This window comes from Diospyros lotus, chromosome 2, assembly GCF_014633365.1.
Source record: "Diospyros lotus cultivar Yz01 chromosome 2, ASM1463336v1, whole genome shotgun sequence".
In the NCBI taxonomy this organism is placed as follows: Eukaryota; Viridiplantae; Streptophyta; class Magnoliopsida; order Ericales; family Ebenaceae; genus Diospyros; species Diospyros lotus.
Window position 1 is genome coordinate 31,932,949 of NC_068339.1, and position 20,695 is coordinate 31,953,643.

The 20,695-nt window shown below is 37.3% G+C and overlaps 1 protein-coding gene across 2 annotated transcripts in view; it reads right to left on the minus strand.

Moving 5' to 3' along the window:
• LOC127794228 (uncharacterized) overlaps positions 1-20,695 on the minus strand; it is a 55,351-nt gene that overhangs the window by 18,250 nt on the left and 16,406 nt on the right. For both annotated transcript variants that reach the window (XM_052325174.1, XM_052325173.1), the window contains exon 2: positions 12,783-12,927. In XM_052325174.1, the coding sequence (XP_052181134.1) occupies positions 12,783-12,927 (145 nt within the window). The remainder of the gene's footprint in view (positions 1-12,782; positions 12,928-20,695) is intronic.

The following is a 20,695-nucleotide window of genomic DNA, read 5'->3' on the forward strand; positions in this document are numbered from 1 at the left end:
GAGAGAAAATTTAAAAGCACTAGAGCACTTGATTAAGATTGTAAAATTTGAAACTTGCAATGGTTTCTCTAACCCCCCAAATGCACCATTGGGCTAGTATTTATAGATTTCACCAATCATTTGAAGTTAATAACTGTTAATGGAGCCATTAGTCGCCATAAATGATCTGCAAAACTAGTTGTTAAAAGATATATGCGATGAAAACGGTCAACAGGGTTAAGAAACGATCGACTAGTTAGAGCAAACCCTTAAGAAACAATCGACATGCATAACAAAAATGGTCAACATGGTTAAAGTCAGCCAATCAGATTTCCTGCAATAGCAATCGATTGTGCTTGGCCGAGAGCATGCATTTGACAAGTCCACTGGCTAGAGCAACAGGTCAACAGTATGAGAAGAAAAAGACGATGCAAGCAGCAGTGAGGAGAGAACGATCTCCATAAGATGCGCCATCTAAGCCTAAGGCTATTAACCTCAGACTTGAGGTTGACCAATCCGTGCACAATTAGATCATCCTCTGGCAGAGAAGACTCACCCACAGTGTGCGATGGGTGAACTGGCAATGGCGAGGTAGAAATCTCAGAGGAAGTGGAAGGAGGAGAAGAAGGTTGGTCATCCTCATCCTCGAAGACATGCACTTCCTTTATCTTAATGGATTTGGCCCATCTACCCTCATCATCTTCCATGTAACCCATACGGACTAAAGAGGCTTGGTTTAAGAATTAGGAGGGGTTGATGGACACTCACTTGACATTACCTAGATTTTCGACCTTAGAGTCTAACATTGTGCTCAAAACCATACCATAGGGAAGACACCTATTTTTGCTAGTAAACACGCCTATCATTTGGTTTAGGATGATTGAACAAAAGTCGACACATCGACGAGTGATAATATTGTACATAAGTCAAAGATCCTCTTTAGTAACTGGGGCAAAATTGCCCTTCCATGGAATAAGGATATGAACGCAAATCAAATGAGGGAGACGATTACACATAGATAATTGAGACACATAATCAATATAATAAGTGAGTCTTTCGTCTTCAAAAACAATTTGGATGGCTTCAACAAAGTTAAATGACCAAGATTGATATACTAGACCTCCCTCGGGGATTTCAAATAGATTATGAATAAAAGAGGTGTTAACTTCAAGTGACTTGCCACAAACTTTTTTTTAAACGAATTTCAGACGCATGACCGTGAAATATGTTTGAGGCATTCGAATAACATGCCCTAACGACATCTACATAGACGTCCCTATGAAAAATGGGGATGAAATCCATCCAACCAAAGTTTCGAAAATTTTCTTAGTGCGAAAAACAAATAAACTCGAGAAGTGGAACATCAAGAAACCTACCCAAAAGGACATCCCCAGACCCGAAGAGAGATGTGAATCGCTTCATGTGGTTCGGGTTGTCCACAAGATGTTGAATGACGGATGGTTCGTTTAAACTAGGGTTTCCCGCAACCAAAGGGTGATTGAAATTTGCAAAGATCCAATCATACTCCCATCCATGTGATGAATGTGATTGAAATTTATTTGGATGCAAATTTTATATGTTATCTATGTGAGAAATGTTGTTAAAATTTCATGTGTGCGCAATTTTTTTTAAATTTTTGAAAAAGCTACGTAGAAGTTGTCAACTGATAATCCCATACTGTCAACCGTTTCTACCCAGTTGTAAGAGACTGTCAACCATTTGGACATGGCTTACATTCAATTTGTGAACAAAGGGAAAACGGTCAACCGGTTATCCCTTGCTGTCGACCGTTTTTGTCGAGGGTTTAAAAGAACGGGCGACTGATGGTTTTCCATTTAGCCCAAAACCCTCTCCCATTTCTCTTTCAGTCGAATACTTCTTTGATCTCCTCACTCCATTTGACCGATTTCTCAATTTTTCATCTATTCCATCCATTCGTTTAGCATCCAAACCACTCAATGGTGCGAACCAAACACCCTTTGGTTGTAAGAAACCCTAGTTCAAACGAACCATCCAACATTCAACGTCTTGTGGACAACCCATGCCACATGGAGCGATTCACATCTCTCTTCAGGTCTCAGGACATCCTCTTGGGTAGGTTTCTTGACATTCCATTCCTCAAGTCTATTCATTTTTTGTACTTAGACAATTTTCAAAACTTTGGTTGGATGGATTTCATTATTTTGCATAAGGACATCTATGTAGATGTCGTTAGGGCATGTTATTCGAATGCCTCAAACATATTTCATGGTCATCCGTATGAAATTAGTTTCAAAACAAAAATTTGTGGCAAGTCACTTTAAGTTAACACCTCTCTTATTCATAATCTATTTGGAATCCCTGAGAGAGGTTTAATATATCAATCTTGGTCATTTAACTTTATTAAAGCCACCCAAGTTGTCTTTGAAGACGAAACACTCACTCATTATATTGATTATGTGTCTCAAATATCTATGTGTAATCGTCTCCTTCATTTGATTTGCATTCATATTCTTATTCCACGAAAGGGCAATTTTACCCAAGTTATTAAAGAGGATATTTGGCTTATGTACAATATTATCACTCGCTAATGTATCGACCTTTGTTCAATCATCCTAAACCAAATGATAGGCGTGTTTACTAGCAAAAATAGTTGCCTTCCCTATAGTATGGCCTTGAGCACAATCTTATACTCTTAAGGTCAAAAATCTTGGTAATGTCAAGCGAGTGTCCATTAACCCCTCCCAATTCTTAAACCGAGCCTCCTAGTCCGTATGGGTTCCAAGAAAGATGATGAGAGTAGATGGACCAAATCCAAGAAGATAAAGGAAGTGCATGTCTCCAAGGATGAGGATTAGCTTCCTCCTCCTCCCACTTCCTCCGAGCTTCCTCCCTCATTGTTGTTGGTTCCCCCATCGCACACTGTGGGTGAGTCTTCTCAACCACAGGATGATCTCATTGTACACGAATTACCCGACCTCAAGTCTGAGGTCAATAGCCTTAGAGCGGAGATTCAAAACATCCGATGTTGACAAGAAGAAATGTTAACTCAAATGGCACAGCTTATGGAGATTGTTCTCTCCTGCTTGCCACCGCCTGCATCGTCTTCTTCTTCTCAACTGCCGCCGCCACTCGAGTCCTAGATTATTTTCTTATGTTCACACATTCTTGTATTCTTATGTTTTGCTCTTTGAATGAATGTGCTTTCTATATGTTGCTCATATGAATTGAACGCTTGTATGTTGAATGAATGTCTTTATCTATGGATTTCATTCGGCTATTTCTCTTATGACTAACGATTCCTTGATTAGATGTTTAAGGTCAAGTCATCTTAAGGGGGAGTGTTTTTGGATAAAATTTGTTTTCCAAAAAAATCCTTTTTGAATTATGACAAAAGGGGGAGAAATTGAGAAATTGATTTATTTTGTTGAGTTTTGTCATCATCAAAAAAGGAGAGAGTGTTGTTTTGCTCTTTGTTATGGTATTGATGATGAAAAAAAATATTATTTTTAAGATGAAAAATATTGTCTAAATGGTTCTTTATTTGGTGCGTCTATATCATTTTATAAGCACATAAATGAAAATCAATTTCATCATAAAAATAAATTTCATCCAATGCCAAAATCTCGTTCTCAAAATTCTTGATGGCATTCGAAAAATCAAGTTTTTATGTCAAAAGAATCAATTAAAATTGTTGTATCAAATTTGGTCTTTAAAAACAAACCAATGTTTTTAAAATGCAAGGCCAAGCTATCAACTACCTTTGTTATCCAGTCAATCGCTTGAGCTCACACTTTCGACCGACTACCCTAGCCAGTTAATTGGTCAAATGCATGCTCTCGGCCAAGCACAGTCAACTGCTACAACATAAAATCCGATCGACCGACTTCGACCCTGTCAACTGTTTTTGTTATGCTGATCGAGTGTTCCTTTAGGGTTTGCTCTAACTGGTCGACCGTTATCATCGCAGATGTCTTTAACAGCTAATTTTGCAAATCATTTATGGCGACCAACAGCTCCATTAACGGCTATTAAATTCAAATGTTAGGTGAAACCTATAAATACCAGACAGATGGTACATTTGGAGGGTTAGAGAAACCATTACAAGTTTCAAATTTTACAATCTTAATCAAGTGCTCTAGTGATTCTAAATTTTCTCTCAAAAGGCTTTATATATCATTTTATGGCATTTGCTCAAGCCTCTGTGTTTAATTTTTGAGAGAGAATTATAAATAAAATATTTATCTCTCAGATCATCTCTCATTGTAAAAATTCATTGTACATTGCCTAGTAAAGTTGCTAGAGGGCCTATTTTGTTAAGTAGGAGGTTATATTCTAGTTGTGATACTAGAGGGCCTACTTGGGACCAAGTTGTAGGTTTTAGTGAATGTTTTGAAATCCTTAGTGAAGAGCTAAGGTAGTAAATTAGGCCGTTTGAGCTTAACTACTATAAATCAATTGCGTTACTTTCATACTTATCTTTCATATTCGTTTAAACATCATTCCCATTCACCATAGTTTTGCACTAAAACTTCATCAATTGTCTAAATTTTTAAACTTAATCAAATTTTTAAAATCACCCAACCTCCCCCATCTTGGGTGTGTGATGCCATTACCTACACAATCTAAACACAAAAGTATTTGCACTTTGAACTGTTTCCTTCTTCCACTATTGGAGACTTCAAGTTGTAGCAGCTAGTCGAGACAACAAATGGGTCTACAAAGAGGCACAACCTAGCCTCTCATGAGTTGTGCCTTTGTATTTTGGGTTTATAATATACAACTTTTAAAGTTTTATTTTGGAAGAACTTGTATTCTAACGAATTTGTATATATATATATAAATATTTTTAATTAATTTTATAATTTTAAAATACTGTATAACAATTAAAAATAAAACTAATAATTATGGCAACTAAGCATTAAATAGCTGAAACTTTTCATTGGGACTTCACATCGCCATTGTACTTTCTTGAATCTTGTGATTTTATAATTATTATATTAATATTTATTAGTTTGGCATTTTTACCATAATTAATATATTTAACATATTTTTCTTACCTTTTTAACATGAAAATAGGTTTTTCTTAAAAAAAAAAAAAAAAAAAACTAACACCAAAACTAACTATAATTGAATATGAAAATAATGAATATAAACTGATTCTATATATTTTATATTTTTTAATAAATCTCATATATTCTTAAAAGTAAAAAAATTTTCTAAAAATTATTTAGTAAGATAGCATGAAATATACAAGTTATAAATTGAGTTCTTGGAATGAGAGAGAATAAAATTTATTCTGTAAAATAACATCAAATATAAGACCTCCTAAATTACTAGCCTTAGTTACACAAGGAACAACATAAATTTCTTTCATTGAGCAATATCAAATATATGACTTATAGATTAAGTTTATAATGGAAAAATAATTTTCTTATACAAGAAATTAAATAAATTAAAAATTGCAAAAATATAAAACATTAAACATAAAATAAGAAAGACCAACTCCCCTTCCTACAAAAAAGGACAAGTTAGATCTAGATTCAAAATTGCAAAAACAAGAAAAGGAAGAAAAAAGAATAAAAAGTAAAAGAATACAAAAAGATAATTAAAATAAAAAGAACAAATAATTATGAAAATGGAAAAGAAAATGGTAAAATGAAGATCTAAATAAAAACCAAAAATAAAAGAAAGACACTCATTTCACAGCATGCACAGTTCCATAGCAAGCAAAATATGCAGCCACAAAGAAAGAAAAGAAACTTCTCCTCCACTAGTATCTAACATTAAATGTGATGAGACATTCTAAAATGCAATGATACAACAAAACTATTATTTTATCTATCCTCTTTTCCAAGTCTCTAAATCATACCCATACCCATACCCATACCCATACATTCTCACGAAGTCACAAACAAGTTACATTTTCTTCCTCTGTTATCTTCATACATACATGAACAACTAGTTAGAATTCTTCCTCAACTAGCTCAATCTGCTCTGTTTATTATTGCTCCCCTACATCTTGGTAAGCTCCACTCTCTCTTCTCTCTCCCTCTCCCTACATCACTGATGTACATAACATATAGCTTTTCTTATTTTTGCATATTCCAATAACTCTTGTGTACACAACAATTTGTGATGGCTTTTGGGAAGAGAAAATTCAAGGAACCAGTTGAGTTGCAAGAATGTTCAAGTGAAGATAGAGAAGCTGCAGATACTGATGAAGTGTCTAAAGAACAATCACGTCTATGTGTATCACAGGAAGAGCTTACAAAAGTAAGTTATAATTCAAAATCAAAGCCATTGGAGGAGGAGGTTACCATATGCAGTGCTATATAAGGTAACAATCCGAGAGGCTCAAAAACTTGGCAAAGTAAAAACTGCAAAATACAAAAGAATAACTCATATAAAAGAATATATTATCATTTTTTTTGTCCTCCACTTGGAAAGAAGGCAGGGATACAAAGATGTTCTGAAATGATAAATAATAGGACTGAATATGAAAAATTAAGAAAGAGAGTTCAAGAGGCAGAATAGGCAGGTGTGTGTCTCTCTCTTAGGAATTCTAGAATCATTAAAAAGGAAAAACCACAACCAGGAAATCAAATTGAAGAATCTTTAGGTATGATGAGGAGAGATGTTGTGGATTTACAAGTGATGAAGGCATTGTGTGCCAATGGAATTCAATTCAATGTTTTAAGAAACCCTCAATGGAGTGAGATTGTAAGAGAAATCAACCAAGTTATAATTCTCCTTCATATGAAAAGGCAAGAATAACATTGTTGGATAAATGTAAAAGGAGTGTTGAGAAGGATTTAGGACCAATAAAAGAGACATAGTATCATCAGGGGATTTTGATAGTTTTTGATGGTTGGTCAAATGTCAAGCACTAGCCACTAGTTAATGTTCTACCAGTGAATAGCAGAGAAGCTATCTTCGTGTATGCTGATGATTTTTTTGGTATTGAAAAAATAGGGGCAGCTATCTCACAGTATTTGCTGAAAGCTATTGAAGAAATTGGTGCATCCAAAGTTCTTCAAGTGGTTACTAACAATGTTTGTCAATTACAAATTGGCAGGAAAGGAAATTGAAAAGGTACACAAGCATATTTTTTTTGGTCCCCTTGTGTTGTTGTGCACACATTGAATTTGGTATTTAAGGATTTTGCTAATTCATTTGAGTGGTTGAAGAGCACATACAAGAAGGGAAAAGCTATAGTTACATACTTTGTTAACCATTCACAATCTTCAACAATTTTTAGAAGTAATTCAAGACTTGACTTGCTTAAAAGTTGGCAAGACAAGATTTGCCTCCCATTACATCATGTTGAAGAGGATAATAGATTGTAGGGAGGCACTTGCTGCAACAATTTTTCAAAAAACATGGAAAGAATGGGTGAAAAGTGGGGATGAAAGAACAAGAACAATGGGTGCTCTAGTTTCTAATCCTATAATTTGTGAAGAATTTTGGGAAGAAGTTGAAAATATTATCACCATTACCAAACCAATTTATTTGCTAATCAAAGTTTCTAGTGGTGATGGTGCTAAGATGGGAGAAATGTATGAAAGAATGGATGTTATGCTTGGAGAAATAAAAGATATCATGAAGGAAAACAAGTATGCAAGCGATTATCCTGAAATGGAAACAATCGTGTTGGCTAGGTGGGAGAAAATGAACATTCCAATGCATTGTCTTGGGTTTGCTTTGAGTCCTAAGTTTTATAACCTTCATTATCTTCAAAAACCGGCCCCTGGAAGAGTGTTCCTAGAAGGTCTCCAAATCTGGACAGAGAAGTTATTTCATGTGTTATGGAATATTTTCCAAGAATTGCTGAAAGTGAGGAAGAACATAAACTTTTACGTGAACAATTTGCTATTTTTCAAATGAAGAAAGGATTATATGCAATGGAAGCAGCTCAAATGGATGTTGTAACAGTGGATGCAATTGATTGGTAGTCCACATATGGCTCAGAGACTCCAGATTTGGTAGAGGTAGCAAAAAAGGTATTATCACAGCCAGTAAGTAATTCTTCTACTAAAAGAAATTGGAGCACATTTTCTTACATTCAGTGTTAAAAGGAATAGATTAAATTGCACAAGAGCTAATAAGCTAGTGTTTATTCACTCAAACATTAGACTTCAATCACGTTTCTTGGAGCACATTTTAATCAGTAAAATCGCATAAAATTTGGATTTTAATTATGCTTTAAATTTTGAATACCATGTTTTGATGTAAACTAACAATTGATTTGTGATAACTTTAAAATCGCATAAATTACGCAAACTAACAATTGATTTGTGATAACTTTAACCATGTTTTGATTATGGATGGATAAATGATGATAAATGAACTTAATATTTGAAATTTTCATATTATTTAGTATTTTTGAAATTAATAGATGAAGTAATTTTGAAATATGTAGATGCATTTCATTTATAATAAGGAATAATCAGATCATTAAATAATATTAATTCATTTTTTTCTAAAATTGTTATTATAAACATATATTTATAAAAATTAAAGAGTATTTTTAATTGTCTCTAAAATCTTAAAATTTTACGATCCGATTTATGGACCATTTTTCGATTCAATTTAAAATCTCGATTTTAACTACCTTGGTGTTAAACCCTTATCTACTTTGCCCTTGTCATCTGTTCTACATTTCCCACAACATCCCTTCTTTTAATCTACTTTTTGTCAATCAACTCATGCCAATGATCTTTATTATTCCAAAATCTTCTTGTCTGATCTCATCTTCAACAAGATTGAAGAACCAAACAAACAATTGGCATAAGGCATGAGTCTTGGGGATTATACTCTCTCTCTCTCTCTCTCTCTCTCTCTTCATCTACTCCATTTGTGGCTTGCTCTACTATTACTTCACCCCTAGTTTGTCCAATCTTCCCGTCTTAGAGTGTGTCATGACAACTTGGGGAACATAGTCACAGTTCATTCCCAAATCGAGTAAATAAGCATGCCAATTCTCCCTTTTCAAGTTCATTCCAATGTGTGGGGTCCTAGATGTCTTCCTTCAAAACCAGGATTTCATTATTTTGTCACCTTTATTGATAATTTTTCACAAAATACCACAGTATATCTAATAAAAAATCGTTCAAAATTATTTTCCATCTTCACCACCTTTTGTGTTGATATCCACACACAATTTGATGTGTCAATTAATGTTCCTCGTAGTGATAATGCAGTCAAGTACTTGACTGCACTGTTTAAATCTTACATGGGGCTTGAGGTGTATAGAGTGGTCTAATGGTCTTTGGGGTGGTAGGGAATTGGGTTCAACAAATAAGTCCTTAAATTCTGTTAAAAATAAGTGCAAGCTATCAGGAAGTTGTACCTCAATGGAAAGCTGAATAGTAGCAGGGCTTACAGTTGTTTGAGGCTTCCTCCCTTCCACTTTCACTTCTACTCCTTCCCCTTCCATGGCGTGTATTGAGTACAGTTGTGAGATTTGCCCCCTCTTATACTGTATCAGCTTCTGTAGTTTCTTCCCACTGATCATTTTGCACTCTCCATGTTCCAGACTCCCCACCAATGTTAACTTCTTGCCTCCTATTTCCACGATAACTTCTTATTAAAGTCAAATGTTAAGGGGCTAACTATATGCATCCAATCAACCCCTAAAACAATGTCAATTTATAACATTTTGTCTTCTCCATTTTCTTAACCTAATTTTTACATTCTCTCTTCCCATTGTTCCCAATTTTCTCTTCCGAATTTTTATCGTTTCTTCTTGAATATCCCATAGACTTTAAGACTATAAAATTATTTTTTATTATAAATCTTTCAATTGCAGCTCTAAAAAAAATTCCAATCAAAAGCAATAACAATTATCATATGCTCTTTTTCTTGTTTCCATTGCTTCTTTTTCTTGAATCAATTTCCTCAAGCAGTTCGGCTTCTTTCCATTTCTTGAGGACAAGAATTTTTTTTTTTTTTTTTTTTGGGAGGGGGTGTAATTGTCAAGACCCTAGGGATAGGATGCAGGTAATTTTGTCTTTTGCTTACACAATGTAAAGTTGTTATGCTATTGTACTTAGACTACTACTCAAGTTGTACATTGGCAGTTATTTTGTGCCAAGGAATATCTATAAAAGCTATTCTAACAGAATGAGATGGTACGAAAAGCATATTCCCTGAAACAAAATGCTCTCTTTCTCTCAAATTCCCTCCCTCAATCCTTCTCTTTCTTCCGTATTCCTCTGTTCCATCTCACTCTCTCTGCATCTTTCTCCCAAAATTCCCAAATCTGCTCTAAATTACCTGTCAAGCCTAGAGGGCCTGACACAAACTTGATCGCCTCAAGGTATACCTTATTGCTAAAGGGTATACTGAAATTTTTAGCCTTAATTATGGGGACACTTTCACTCCCGATGCTAAGATCTCCTGTGCTTGTTTATTCTCGTCTATTTCTACTATGTTCAACTAGCCCTTGTATCAATAAGACATCAAGGATGGCTTTCTCCATGGTGACTTAAAAGAGGAGGTTTATATGGAGTAACCTCCTAGTTTCATTGCTCAGGAGAAGTATGGGATGGTGTGTTGTTCAAAAATCCTTATATGGCTTAAAACAATCTCATCGAACTTGGTTTATTTTCAACTCAGTTATCCTGGAGTTTGGGTTAGCTGACCATTTTGTTTTTTATCACTCTAAATCAAGTCATCACATTCTCTTGGTAATATATGTTGATGATATAGTTATTGCAGAGCATGATGATGTTGATAACACTAAGTTGAAAACACATCTCCAGCAACAATTTCAAACTAAGAATTTGTGTCAATTGAAACATTTTCTAGGTATTGAAGTGGCACGCTCAAAACAAGGCATCTATATTTCTCAAAGGAAGTATGCTCCACATATGCTAGAAAGATAGGGATTACTGGATGCAAGTCGATAGATGCCCCTATGGATCCAAATATCAAATTATTATCAAGATAAGGAAGCTTATTACTAACACTTGCCACTATCAACAGTTGGTTGGTTGGCAACCTTAAATATCTCACAGTCATGTCACTATGAGTGTGGTAACTCAGTAGCTAGATTCACCTTGTTAGAGTCATTGGGATGTGATGATTCACAACCTTTGATACATTAAAGGTGCCCCTGGCCAAGGTGTGTCATCCAAATCATGGTCATAGTCAAATTGTGGGATATACTGATGATGATTGGGCAAGATCTAATAGTGATAGGTAGTCCACATCTAGATATTGTATATTTGTTGGTGGCAACTTAATCTCTTGGAAAAGTAAGAAACAAAGTGGTGTTGTTACCAAATTTAATGTAGAGGCTAAATATAAGGCAATGGCCATAACAATTTATGAGTTAATATGGTTGAAACAATTGATTGAGGAGTTAGGAAATATTGAAATCAAGTCTATAAAGTTGACTTATGACAAACAGGTTACAATGCATATAACTTCTAATCCCATATTAATTTATGAGTTAATATGGTCGAAACAATTGATTGAGGAGTTAGGAAATATTGAAATCAAGTCTAAAAAGTTGACTTAAGACAATCAGATTACATTACATATAACTTCTAATCCCGTGTTTCATGCAAGAACTAGACATATTAAAACATTAACTGCCATTTTACTAGGGCGAAGTTGCTTTATGGAGATATAATCACAGCATATTTGAGTTCTAATGATCAATTGGATAATTTGTTTGCTAAGTTGCTTAGTGGTTCTCGTGTGAGATACATATGTACCAAACTTGGCATGATCAACATTTATGCTCTAGCTTGAAGAGGAGTGTTAAAGAGGATTTGATTTGATTATAATGTACATATTAAATAACTGTATATTTTGTGTATATCTCGAGTATATATTGTCTCCTTATATTAGATAGTATGCATGTATATAATACCTTGTACCTACTCTTTTGCAAAATACATTGAAATACACTGTTTTATTTTACACACTCAAGAAAACTCAAACTATAATTGATTTGAAATGAGAAGTAGAGACACTTTTTATTGCACAAGACATGAATTTGAAACAGAAAATCTAGGATTTTTTTCTTTTTAGGTGATGGGAATACCAAATTTTTCCACAGAATAGCCTATCCTCACAGTTAATTGGAATTACAGTAAGGAGGCTTCTAGCAAATGGGAAGAAACCATTAATAACATTGATATGATAGCCAATAATATAGGGTGTTTTCATGAATAACTACTAGGAGGAAAAGGCATGGATGCCTAGTCCACCTAGTAGATTCTAAGATTCTCCTGACTGAGGATAAAAACTGGCTTGAGAGGCCTTTATTAGAGGTGAAATTATGGAGGCACTTAAGTGCATGAGGAGGGACAACCGGACAAGACCCCCAAGTAAATGGTGCTTTCTTTCATCAGCCATGTAACTTTGCAGGTTGACAGGTTCTGATATATAGTTAGGAGTTTCCACAAGTCTACAACAACGACGACAATTAGAAGCCTTAATCCCACTAGATTGGGTCACCAAGGATTTTCATAAGTCTTAACATTTTTATAAAAGTTTAAATGCCTCTTTTATGGTGCTTATTCCTCAAACAGGAGGGCCAAAGAGTCTTTAAGATTTTTAGACCAATTAGCCTCACAAGGAGCATTTACAAAATTTTGAATAAGGCCCTTTCTGTAGTCAGAGAGTGGCCAGTTAAGAAGTGATTTACGGATCTAAAAAAACAATTTCTTTTTTCTTTCAAATTTGTGCAAAGTCACCTGATTTAAGTACATAATCTAGAGTTTTGTATACTGGTTACCAAACAATTAGGAGTACTACAAAAGTAAATATACATGCATTTCACAAGGATTAAGCATGAAAGCAGGAACCTTTGGTCTACAGCACTTTGCGCTGTAAGCAAGTAGAGTGTTTTGTCTGTCTATGACATTATCCCATTTCTGATATTCATGAGAGTTCTCATCCAAATTGTCAATTAAACTCTTCAGATCCAAGTCGGATATAATCTCTGAAATTCTGCAACAAAAACAGAACTTCATTGCTAGCAAAACAACCAAATGCATTTCCTAATTTCACATCTGCCAATGTTTCATAACAGTACAAATACAACTTATAACACATGGTAAAATAGTAAACAATCAGTCGTCCAGTCAAAAACTAACCTAACTTGTAGGCAAAGAGATTTAGATTAAAAATATAGTGAATCTTTTTTTTTTTTCTTTTGTCAGCCTGGAGAAAAATAATAACAAATTCAAATTCTTACATGTAATATAACAAGGTAACAGCGACGTAGAAATCCTTAATCCCAACTACTTAATTTCATTTGCATGATGTTTTGTTGTTTCACCCTTCAAGTGTACCCACAACTGCATTGGTCTACGGGCTCAATCAATACTGATAAGCTACACTAATATTATTGGTGAGGGCAAATTTGACTGTGCAATTCCACGGGGGATTATATCCAACTAAGTTTGACATCTCCAGATATCCCCAGCTATGTTTTCTGTTGTGCCATCATCCATGGGATATCCAGCCAAGGTTCATGGGTAAGACACAGGATCATGGAAAGTATGTGGTATCAGAATATTGAAGAAGAATTAATTTAAGGAGCAAAATTTATCCTGTAGAATTAAATGAGCTAATCAACTGGAATTTAAGAAGCAAGCACCTACATTTCATGGTTAATGAAATTATTTAATGGATTATTAAATTAAAGAGGAGGCTAATAAGTGGGAAAAAAGAGCACACTATCACCCATTTATAAGAATAAATGAGATGTTCAAACTAGTAAACATTATAAAGGGATAAAGAAGGGGAGATTATTGAGAATGCCATACACAAAATTAAGGCAGTACGATTAAAAGTGGCGAAGTGCACCCAGCATTTTAAGCAAATGTAAAATCCATTTAAAGCTAAAACGGAAGTATTACATGATGGCCATAAGAGCAATATTTGTTGTATAGCTAAATATTTAGGCTGTTAAGCAATAAGGATATTAAGGTAAACATACAGTCGTATAGAGAAAGATAAAATTGAAAACAAGAATTGTTTGAATAAGGTTGGAATGGTGACTCAATTAAGACGATATAGAAAAATGAGAAAAAGACCAAAAACATACCGTGATATGACAAGTGAATGGAATGTAAGAAGCTTGTAGTAAAATTGGTGAAGGGACACCAAAAAACAAAGTTGAAACATAACGTGGGATATAATGACCTTACCAAAAACATGGCCATATAGAAAGATGGTTAGCAAGCTAGAATTTATGTAGCCAAACACACCTAGTGGGATGAAGACTTGAGATTGTTGTTGTTGTTGTAAGCTAATTAGTTATATTATGAAGCTTTAACAAAGGGTAATTGGGAAAAAGTTAACTAAAGAAACCAAGATCTCGAAAAAAATAATGTAGTTCCATACCTGGTAGGTTAACATGGAAGTGATTTAGATACCGTGGCATTTAATAGAAATGTCCAAATCTCTAAAAGAAAAATAAATGAATTATAAATGATGTCATGATAAGACTTGAAGATCAAATAATTCATTAAAAAAAAATATTAGTTTAGATAATTCAGACAAATTGTTCAAACAAAATATATTTTTATTGAAGATGTTACTTATAGAATCAAGATAGGATGGCTATGTCATGTACCGCATGGTAGGGGGGTGAAATAGCAATTAAATGTAATAGGAGGGAAAAGTAGTATATTAGTAAAATATACTGTAGGGAGTTGTACTAAGTTTATTGTTGTTTTGGCAGCTTCTACATTCAGAGCTCCGTAAGCGGTTACCCACACATGGGGAGGATAGGATCAAGCTATATATAGCTGATCCCTTCCCACAGACATAGATATGAAAAACCATAACAAATTCTCTGAATTCTCTCTCTCTATTCTCTCTTTCTCCCTCATTTTTGTCTCTTCCCCTTAATTTCTCTCTCGATTTCCCTCTCTTTCTCTCTCAATCAACCTATTGATCGAGAATTGCTCATCAGACCCTTGGAGAGCTGACATCCTGGTATCGGAGCAGTGCTCTTGGGCGACGATCGAATCCTTGAGAAGCCATCACCATGGCTGATGGAACGAGGATGAAGCAAATGGAGTCCCAATTGCAGTAAGTACCAACAGCGATGGTGGAGATGTAGACAATGATGGAAACTCTCAAATCATCTATCATAGCAGGGGTGGATAACCGGATTCATCAGGTGATGGATAGGCGACATGAAGAAAACCGAGAACAAAGTGCTCTGCTAAGAAAACAAGTGATGGAGCAGATGCACCAATTCATGAAGATGTTCACATCCCAACAATTGATAAGGCTCTTAGCTGAATTTTTCCTAGGGAAAAGTCGGAGCCCATCCTTCCTAGAATGGGAACGGAGCCACCTCCAGTAGGGGCGCCGGCGTTTGAATTAGAACCGGAGATGGTGGGGGAGAATACGTTAGAGAGGAGGCTAGGAGCTCAAGCTAATCATAATTAGCCAAGTTTCCCTGTGCCAAAATTGAAGATCCCACTCTTTGATGGGGAGAATCAGAGATGGTGGTTAAGAAGCTGCAAGAGGATGTTCTCCTTATACCAAGTTCAGGAATAACAGAAGGTTACTCTGGCCTCTACTTACCTGAAAGATATGGGAGACGCCTGGTTTCAGGGATGGCTTATGACTAAGGAGGGGAGTCCATGGAATGTGTTTGCTGAAGAAGACCTCTGTTCGAGGTTCAGGGATAGGAACATGAGGGATGTGATCGAGGAATTTAATAAGCTCAAGCAAAAAGGAACGGAGCAGGCCTATCAGCTCAAATTTGAAGAGCTGAGGTCCTTAATGGTAGTGCACCAACTCCATTTGTCTGAGGAATAATTTGCGTCAAGTTTTATTAGTGGCCAAATGAAGTGAGGCTGATGGTAAAAATGATGCAACCTCGAACAGTCAAGCAGACTGCTGACAGTGCAAGGCTGTAAGAAATGACCATTGAGGCTTTGATGAGGAAGTAGTGGAGCCAAGTAAAGGAGGTGATCACAGGTGAATGGAAGCCAAGGAACAAAGTAATTGGAAGGGATATGGGGCACGGTGGCAAGAGAGTCTTAGCAATGCCCTCAACAGCTACTAACCTTACAAATGGGGGAAGATTGTGTGGAAGCACCTAATGTCTTGTTGTGATTGTTATGGTTGTTGTATTGCTGAGTGTTATGGCTGTTGTTTTACATTTGACTGTGTTTTAGTTGTTATTGTTAGTTAGTAACCGATAGCCTTTGCATTAGTACTTAAGTTGTGAGGCGGTACTTTTCTGTTATATTATGAGATGTATATATAACAGCTCACTGCTCTTGTAATCTTATCTTTCATTCTTGATTCTTAATACATTCTCTCGAGGTATTCTTCTTCTACTCATGTCATGTTTGCTCTCTGTTCCTAGGGTTTCATTACATGGTATCAGAGCCAATCATTCGTCCTGATGGCCTCGAAACAAGATCGCAATTCATTCTCCTCTCCCTCTCCTCGTTCTTCCTCGTCCTTATTCTCTGCTTCTCAAGCCGATTTCGCAGCAGTAGCGAAAGCCTTCAGCTTTATTCCTATAAAGCTTGACTCCAGTAATTACATATTCTAGAAGGCTCAAATAATCACCACAGTGAGGGCATTCGACCTGGTCTCGTTCCTCAACAAAGTGTCACCTCCACCAAAGAGCTTGCCTAATTCGGATGGAGGCAAGTCCGTTGTCAATCCTGAGTACCTAAGCTGGATGCGTTCGGATCAGCTCCTGCTCAAATGATTGTTCTCTACAATTGGCGAAAAGGTTTTGGCGCAATTGATTTATTGTGAATCATCTGTCGAGGTATGGCTTTCTTTAGAGAATCTTTATGCTTACCAAACGATAGCTAAGTCCTTTCAATTGAAACAAAAATTACGGTCAATTAAGAATGATGATCTCTCTATAAATGATTATATTCTTAAGATCAAGACAATCGGTCATGCTCTGGCAGCAATAGACGAGCCACTAACTGATAAGGACTTACTACTTGCCATATTAAATGGACTAGATCAAGAATACAAGACTATTGTGAGCCTAGTGACTTATCAAATGGACGAGATTGATTTGGAAAAAGTTCAATACTTACTCTTAATGCATCAGCAAAGGTTGTTTGTTAAGAATTCATCGTCTTCATCATCTATGGCTACTTTTGACTCACTGAATTCTGGTATGCATGCACATGTTGCAAATATTGCTAATATTCCTACACGGAATAGTATTGGTTTTGGTAATAGCAGTAGAGGAGGTAACACTATGAGAGGGACTAGTTATATGAATAGAGGAGGACAAGGTCAAGGACGAGTATCTAACAGACGTGTTTACTGTCAACTCTGTGGGAAACTGGGACACTTTGTGGATAGGTGTTTCCATTGGTTTGACAGAAACTTTCAGGGAGTTCCTAACCAGAGTTTTGGTGGTTTTGGTCGGTCCAATGGTGATAATCAGCTTAATTCAAGGGCTTATATGGCTGCCTTTAGTGACTCTAATAGTGCCTACATGAGTAAAATTGGTTCTATATTAAGTTCTCCCTATGGACATCCTCCTAAACCTTCTTCTTCTAATAATCTTGTTGCTCAGTCTTCCTTTTCAGATCCCTCCTAGTTTGTTGAATCCGGGGCAACCAATCATATTACCTCTAATCTGAGCAACTTGTCTTTGCATACTCCTTATAATGGTAGGGACAGAGTTACTGTAGGCAATGGTAAGAAATTGCCTATTACTCATGTGTTAGGAAACCACAACCGTATAGAGATTCGTTTATGCCTGATTTCGATCCGTAGAGTCGCAAACGCAATCTCCTCCAAGTTGGTCCACACGATTGACCCTTTCCACGGACGCCTCAAGAAGTGCTAGCAACCCTAGGCGCCTTTGCCTTTTGAGAGACCCGAAATTTCTTCTCTTTTTTCCAGCTTCTTAAGCGACATATAAATAGAGTTAAAAACCCTAATCATGCCTTGGAAAAAACCCTAAACACTTTAGGCCCGGTCCTTAATCAGATTGGGCCGACTCTCTCTTTTAAATTGTGGAATGGGCTCGACCTAAGTGTGTGACCCCTTAGGTCCACCATTAGACTAGATGTAAGGCTAATTCTATTGGGCTATATCAAGGCCCAACTTGTTAGATTAATTAAACTCATGGGCTTTTTAATTAACACATCTCATGGGCTTCTTAATTAAACTCTTTAATTAATAGTTTTTAGAATTAATCAAATTAATTTTAAAACCCTACATATCATGGTTACATCTAGCAACATGCCATGAATGCCTAGCCAACGATGAAAAAACACGGACCTTTTCAATTGCAATTACCATGCAATAAAATCCTTTCACCAAACTATGTCCCAATTGAATTTAGGGTATGGTTTTTGTTAGGCCCCCGGTTTTGCATACTTACTCTAGGTGTCACAAACAGCTGAAGGAAGTTGGAAGCACAGCTGGAGGAAGCTTCGGCCAGCATGTGCGCAAGGGATAGGATAGACAATTGGCTGGTTTGTGTAACAAACCAGCAGACACGCCTGGCCTGCATAACCAAATACGGTTATGCAGGAGAGAGAAGAGAATAACAACATATAAAAGGGGTAGGAAGAGAGGTAGAGGGTGTGAAGAATTTGGAGAAATTGTAGGAGAGTTTTGGGCCTCTCGAATGCCCAGTTGCTGCTGTATTTGCCTTTAATTTCTGTAATTCCAACTTTGAAGAGTAATTCAATTCAGTTTATCCATTGGAAATCCTTCCTATCGGTTGGATTCCAACATTTTGGTATCAGAACATCTTCGATCAACATGGTAAACTTAACCGAGAGAGTGGGGGACCTGGAGGGGAAGGTTGACACGATGAGGGGAAAGGTTCAAACCATAAATCGGAACGTAGCCGAGATGCTGGAGCAGTTCGCTATCATGCGCACAAGGTGGGACGAATAGGAACGGGAGCGGAAGGCTAAGGCTCATGGGAACGAATGGCCACCGGATTCGACCCCAGATTCCGAGATGACACCAGGAGGAGGTATGAGTCACAGAATGGAAGGAAGCATGAACGCTGCATGGCGACCGGAGGGGAGAGGTAGACGGCTGGAAATGCCTACCTTCGAAGGAGACAATCCAGACGACTGGATTTTCAGGGCGGAAAGATACTTCACGATCAACCAACTGTCGGAGGAAGAGAAGATCGAGTCAGCCGCATTGTGCTTCGAGGCAGGGGCCCTCGCTTGGTTCCAATGGGAGTCGAGGCGCAGGGGGATCCGCAGCTGGGAAGGGCTCAAGCAAGGAATTCTTAACCGATTCCGCCCAACTCAAGAAGGGTCGCTGGAAGAAAGGTTCCTAGCTTTGCGACAAGAAGGTACGGTTAAGGAGTATAGGTTGATGTTTGAGACGTTGGCGGTACCAGTGTCGGACGTCTCTGAGGCGTTTTTGGAAGGACATTTCATCAACGGTCTTAAGCCTGAAATTAAGGCTGAGATCAGGGTACTTCAACCCAGGGGGTTAGATCGGGTCATGCTGATGGCGCAATGTATTGAGGATAAAAATGCAGCCATCCTAACCTGCAATAAAGGGTTCGAGTCAGTGGGAAGTAAATTTCCCACCTACTCTACTTCCAACACCGTTAGAATCTATCCCACTCAATCCAGAAGCCCGACTTCTTATTCGAGAGCCCCGAATCAGGCGAGCAGTAAGCTACCAGTGGCCGAGAGTGGTAGTAATGCTTCCTTTAAAAGACTCAGCGAGGCTGAGTGGAAAGCCAAGAGGGAGAAGGGATTGTGTTTCCGTTGTGATGAGAAGTACTCGATTGGTCACAAATGCAAGAACAAGGAATTGCACGTTATGATGATTTATGATGACGGTAAAGAGAGGGAAGGATCCGAACGGGGAACCACGGAAGTGAGGGAAGAAGAGGAGGGAGAGGATGTACGCCAAGGCAGCGAAATCATTGAACTCTCCATGAATTTGGTGGTTGGATTAACAACACCACAGACCATGAAGCTACAAGGTGTTATAGAAGGGCAACCAGTGGTAGTACTGATTGACGGGGGGGCGACGCACAACTTCATAGCGACGGAGTTGGTTCAACAATTGGGGTTGCCGCGAACAGAAACGACTGGTTACGGTGTTATCATGGGAACCGGGATGGCAGTGCAAGGGGCCGGTATTTGCATGGGGGTAAAGTTACATCTACAAAACTTGCAAATAGTGGAAGATTTTCTACCTCTGGAGCTGGGTAGCTCAGATGTAATTCTTGGGATGAAGTGGTTGGCTGCGGTGGGAAAGATGAGAGTGGATTGGAAAGCCCTGACTATGAAGTTCCAGGTGGGAGGATTGGCTGTGACCTTGCAGGGAGATCCTAGTTTGAGCAAAAGCTTGGTATCCCTGAAAGCGATGATGAAGGCTTTCAAGGAGAATGGAGAGGGAATATTGCTTGAGTTGGGAACAATGGTAGCTGATTACAGTGACAAAAAGGTCGAGGTCCCACCGTTCCTTAAGAAGGTGTTAGCTGAGTTTGAGGAGGTATTCTCAGAACCTGAAGGGCTGCCTCCTTTCCGAAAGAAGGATCATGCCATCAACCTGCTACCAGACACCATTCCGGTTAGTGTGCGGCCCTACCGTTACCCCTATCTGCAGAAAAACGAGATTGAGAAGATGGTAGGAGAGATGCTAGCAGCAGGGATCATACAACCCAGTTCCAGCCCTTTTTCTAGTCCGGTTCTGCTGGTCAAGAAGAAGGATGGAGGGTGGCGGTTCTGTGTGGATTATCGGGCATTGAATAAGGTAACAG